The sequence below is a fragment of the Kryptolebias marmoratus genome, linkage group LG6 (genome assembly GCF_001649575.2).
Source record: "Kryptolebias marmoratus isolate JLee-2015 linkage group LG6, ASM164957v2, whole genome shotgun sequence".
In the NCBI taxonomy this organism is placed as follows: domain Eukaryota; kingdom Metazoa; phylum Chordata; class Actinopteri; order Cyprinodontiformes; family Rivulidae; genus Kryptolebias; species Kryptolebias marmoratus.
In genome coordinates, this window is record NC_051435.1 from 2,444,518 (window position 1) to 2,449,955 (window position 5,438).

The 5,438-nt window shown below is 47.1% G+C and overlaps 1 protein-coding gene across 1 annotated transcript in view; it reads left to right on the forward strand.

Annotated features, from left to right (window-relative positions):
- Nucleotides 1-1,275: 1,275 nt before the first annotated feature.
- The window catches only part of LOC119617116 (ly6/PLAUR domain-containing protein 1-like), an 8,905-nt gene continuing 4,742 nt past the window's right edge, over nt 1,276-5,438 (forward strand). The window contains exons 1-2 of the mRNA XM_037976173.1: nt 1,276-1,379; nt 3,918-4,049. Coding sequence (XP_037832101.1) covers nt 1,319-1,379; nt 3,918-4,049 — 193 coding nt within the window. The 5' untranslated portion in view covers nt 1,276-1,318. The remainder of the gene's footprint in view (nt 1,380-3,917; nt 4,050-5,438) is intronic.

A 5,438-nucleotide genomic window follows, 5' to 3' on the forward strand; every position in this document is an offset into this window, starting at 1 on the left:
TGGACTCAACGTTGGACTCAACGCTGCCCCATGAAGATTGAAAGTTCAGATCAGGTTGTTTTTTTTTACTAAAAGACGCCTCAGTGTGACGAGGTGCTGTGGTTGGAGGAGTCTGGAGTCCATCCCAACAGCGGGAGACAGATCGACGGTTGGACGGGTTGACGGTTTGACGTTTAGACGTGTTGATGGGTCGACAGTTTGACGGGTTGACAGTTGGACGGTTGGACAGTTGGATGGATTGATGGTTCAGGACCGGTCGTGGTGAAGGAGCCGACCTGGACGGTGAAGCTCTGGTTCTAACCGTCTCCGATGGTCGTGAGATCAGAACCAGATCCTGGAATGAGCCCCGTCTACAATCTAACAAAAACACTGCAGTTCCCACACCCTACCACTAGGCGGCGATAACAGAACACAGAGTAAAAACAAAAATGTTTGGCCAAATGTTGCTTTATTTTTCTTACCAAAACGTAGACTTTCATAAAATCTGACTAAATATAGAAAAAAATTAATGATTTAATCACCAATGAAAGGAACTTTGACTTTATTAGGTGGATATTATAATTTACGCTCAGTTTAATGATGATTTTTGTTTGTTCAAACCTTCTAAAACGTTTGGACACCACTGGTTTGCAGTTTCCTCTCAGGTCACGTGATTATTTACCAGTTTAGATGTTTTATTTTTCAGCACCTACACGTTAAAAGCTGCTGGGGTGGTTTGACCGAAGATTTGGTCGAGAACTTTGAGGAAGTGAATTTGGGCTTGAGGTGCAAGAAAATCTCTGTTTTAAATAAAAATCAGAGCAGTGTGGACGGTTTCTAGAAGTCGCAGCTCCTCCTCGTTGAAAGGAGTCCGCTGAGGTTTGGGTTTCCATTCCGGACCTCTGACCTCTGCGACCGGATTACTGGTAATGGTAAGAATCGGATGGATGGACGATTCCAGACCTTCAGCTTCCTCTCACCTCTGTTTCAAACTCTTTTCTTCCTCTCGGCTCGTTGATTCAAACAGAAGCGCTAATTTAGCTCATTTAGAGTTTATCTTCAACAGGTAGGATATTAACTGTTCAGAACACCGAGTCAAAATGGCAGGAACAGCCCTTCAATTGAACAACTCATCTAGTTTTGTTGATTTGTTGATTTAATAAATGATCAGGACGCCATGTGAAAGTTTTTACGACGTGCGCGTGAAGTCACGTGTCGCATCAGAGCCCGCGCGCGTGCACGTCTCTCTCTCTCCCTCTCTGTGTTGCGCGCGCGCGCAGCGGGGCTCTCAGCAGCAGCAGCTCCTCGTGTTTTCTGCTCGGAGCGTGAAGGAGGAAGGATGCGGCCGCTCACCGTCTGCGCTCTGCTCCTCCTCCTCCTCTTCTTCTTCCTCAGCTCAGGTAGGAAACAGCTCCGTCTCCTCCTCTTCATCACTCCTCAGGAGGCAGGGAGAACTCCAGAACCCGACCGGGGTTCTGCAGGAACGGGTTTTAGTGAAAAGGAGACGAGTTTGGACCCTTGGGTCCGGGGGTCTGAGGTAGATTTGGGCTCCTCGTGCTGATGGATGGATGGATGAACAGGTGGATGGATGAAGGGATGGATGGATGAACAGGTGGATGGATGAACGGATCTTCAGGATTCTTAGCTCTGAATCCCCAGAAAGCGGATCGCGCCGCTGTTCTGAGTTTTTGTTGAAAGTAAGAAACTTAAAAGGTTTATTTCAAACAGAAAATCCAGATTTATTGCAGATAATTAACCAAAAATATATATTTTTAAGCTTCATCGGTTCCTCAGCCTGAAACCTGCAGCTCGTTTTAAGAAAACTTTAATTTTTTTCACTTCGTCTCGTTTCCGGTCCTCCTCCCGACACCTGGAGACGATGAGGAGCGATGAAGAGTTTCAGGTGTTGTTTTGTCTTCAGGTGTCCAACAGTTCGGGGACAGGTCTGGACCAGAACCCGTCCCCTCCTCCTCCTCTTCCTCAGCCTCTGGACTTGGAGCAGAATGTGGTTTTATATCGGCTGAGGGGGAACGCTCAAACCTCCCACGCAAAGATGGGGTCCTTGAAGGCAGCAGGTGTTGCCTCTGAACCTCTGATCCAAGACCAGAACCATCACAGACCCTCTGATCCAAGACCAGAACCATCACAGAACTCCTGATCCAAGACCAGAACCATCACAGAACCAGGCGTTTGAAGTATTTTTGGCGTACAGCCAAGCAGCCTCAGAGCATGGTGCTACCACCACCGTGCCGGACACTGGGTGCTCTGTTCTTGGATCTGTTTTGGTCGATTTATGTCGATTTTTGTCTCAGTTGACCATAAAACGTTCCTTCAGACGGGTTTTTCTTGGTTCTTGTGGTTGAGGATTCGGAGCTGGAGCTTCTGTGTTGGAAGGCAGAGCCTTAGTTCGTCTATCGATCTAGAACCAGATGAAAAGGAACATCCAGACTGGGTGTTTCTTTGGTCCAATTCTTCCGTCGAGGCTCTGGAACGATCATCTGATCCAGGTGTCCTCTGTGTGATGGGCCCTGGGTCGTAGAACCTGATAAAGGTTTCCCAAAGTAATCTCTGGTTCATGTGGTTCTGTCAGCTGTTGTCTAATGACGGTTCTTCTGTTGTAAAAGGTTCCTTTGATCTCTGAAGTAAACGTTTCCGATTAGAAATGTAGAAATATGAAATTATTTTGCTGAGAAAACATAAAACATGAAACATCCTGATAGAAAGTCGTCTCGATTAAAATGTGAGGGCGTGTTGCAGGACGTTCTCGGTTCTAAAAGTCCTGAGAACGTTGACCTGCAGCCAACAGGGAGCTGCGACCTTTAGCGTCACGTTCGCATTAAAATTCGACATCGATCGCGGATCAATCGGTTCACGACCTGAGATCATCCCGCCCTTCAGATAAATCCCTGTCCTGAAGGACTCGCTTTAAAACCCAGTCAGAAACGGAAACACGTCGATGATGATTCTCCACAAACGGAGCTCGATAAGAACCTAAAATCTGAAATTTCTACAAAATTAACTTTAATTTGGAGTCAGCTTTAAACTTTAAAGACGGCCTTTAAGTGGCGACTGAAAGTGCTGAGGCCAGACTTTAAATAATGAGTTTACAGAAAGAGCTCTCCGGTCTAATTTAAACCCATCAATCCATCATGGAGTCATGGAGCTCCTCCTGGAGGATCTGAAGGTGTTCCCGGGTTAGATACCCACTCCAGAGAGTTCTGGCTCTCCTCCTAGAGCCCTGAAGACCTCCAGACGGTCGAAGGCGTCCTAATCAGATCCCGGCTGATGGAGCTCCTCATCTCGTCTCTAATGCCTCTTTTACACCGGCTCTAAAGGTCCCGGCTCCACTCTACTCGGCTTGCTTTGTGTGCGTTTCCACCGGCATTTTTTTGAGGCCGGCCCTGCTTCTTTGGTCCCTGCTTCGGAGTAGGGCCAGCTGGGCCAGCCCTGCTTTGTGGGCGGAGCAAGCTTAGCTCCTGTTCACTCATTGGTCGTGGCTGTGACCAGATGCAAGCATAAAGAGCGAAGGTAGGAATATAAACAACAGCGTTAGCTTACCCTGCAACACGAGGAGGCGTTCCTCTGCTACCGACCAAACTGGCCGGTGTGAACGCGATGAATTCTTTATTGAGCCGAGCCGAGTAGAGCGGGACTTCTGAATTAGAGCCCGTGTAAAAGGGGCATAAAGCTCGGATCCGGGGTCTTGTTGTTACAGAAACCACCAAAACCGTCCAATGACTCTTGAGTATCTTAATTAAAAGTTGTCAAACTTTCACATGAAATCATAACTAAGCACTAAGGAAGAGCCTCGGACCTGGTCTTGGTCAGAACTCATCCTGCAGGTTTTGGACCTCTTGATAATAAAGAATCACAGGGGTCCAGCCTGGGACGACGTTCTCCAAGCTTGAATTTCTTCTCTCTGTGTGTGTTTATTGCAGGGCTGGCTCTTCAGATCCAGTGCTACCAGTGTGAGGAGATGACCCACGACTGCTCCAGGCCCGAGTTCATCGTCAACTGCACCGTCAACGTGCAGGACATGTGCCAGAAGGAGGTCCTGGTGAAGGACGACGGTACGTTCTGCAACACATCAGGGAAAGATCCGGGGTTTTATGACAGAAGAACCAAAATTATAAAAAGTTTCCAGTTTGGATTAGACTACCTGTTGTTGTGTAAAAGCTTTCTGTTGAACTTAGAGCTCCAAACACCGCTCGGCTCTCCCGAACCTCATCGATGATTATGGGGAAATTTATTGCAGTTTTTTTTATTTTGCAGCTCACGCCCACATCGCGTGATGTGCTGTTGCTAAAAGTCAAAGCGCAATATTCCAGACCGAGCTGCACGTTTCGATCCATCTTTTTGTGTGGAAACTGTGGGAAGAGTAGCAAATTAAAACCGGTAAATGGAAGAATAATGGGCAAACAGTAATAAGGTGTTTCACGGCTTATGCATCGAAGCACTCTTAATAAAAGGTCCTGATCATATCTGTGCACATCTCAGTCTCTGGCTTTGTTCAGCCACTCGGGTTTGTATTTTTTCCAGCTTTTGGATTATATTACTGCTCCGTTAGTAATAAAAACATGTCTTTTTGTTCCAGCTTGTTGCATAACGCAGACACTAAAGGTCACTCTTCCCACGTATAAAGTCTCCTTCAATAAAAATTGGATGGGTGCTTTTTATTCCCTGCTGATGAGCAAACTCAATAAAGGTCCCGGCTTTTTGAAACACCCCCACTATAGTCTGGACAGCTCTTTAATAAGAAAATTTCTGCATGAACGCTCGCGTACGTCCCGTTCTTCATCACTCAGCGTTATCATCGCCGCTGCTCGGCATGAAAAGAAGGACAGGAGCTCGACTGACCGCACCTGTTTAAAATGCAACCACCACACCTCGGTGCTGTGTGCTTAAGTGATAAAAATAAAAATCAGTCAGGCTCTATGATTCACACTAAGTACTCTTGCACTCAGATTGCTCCTTTAAGCAGGTAATGTTGCATCCAGCAGCACACCGATGGAGAGGTGCAGAAGTGCTTTCTCGCTCGGAGATTAGTCTGTCTGCATCCGGACAGCGTAAAAAAACCCTTCCATCCCAGATCTCCCGCTCTTAAAAACACTACAAGACATTAGAATTACTGCTCGAGCGTGCAAGGATTTCTGCAGAGCGTTTGAAGCAGATCAGCAACGAAGAAGGCAGTTTTTGTTTTTTCACCTTTGAAGACATTTTAATACCAGATGAGGAAAAACAAACTGTGACCTCACGTTTAGCTCCTTCAACCCTGAGGAGACCCTAACCCTAGCCCAGGGCCAAAATGCCATAACCTCTTCAACCCTGAGGAGACCCTAATCCTAGCCCTGGGCCCAAAGGCCCTAATCCCTTCAATCCTAAGAAGACCCTAACCCTAGTCCTGGGCCCAAAGGCCCTAATCCCTTCAACCCTAAGGAGACCCTAACCCTAGCCCAGGG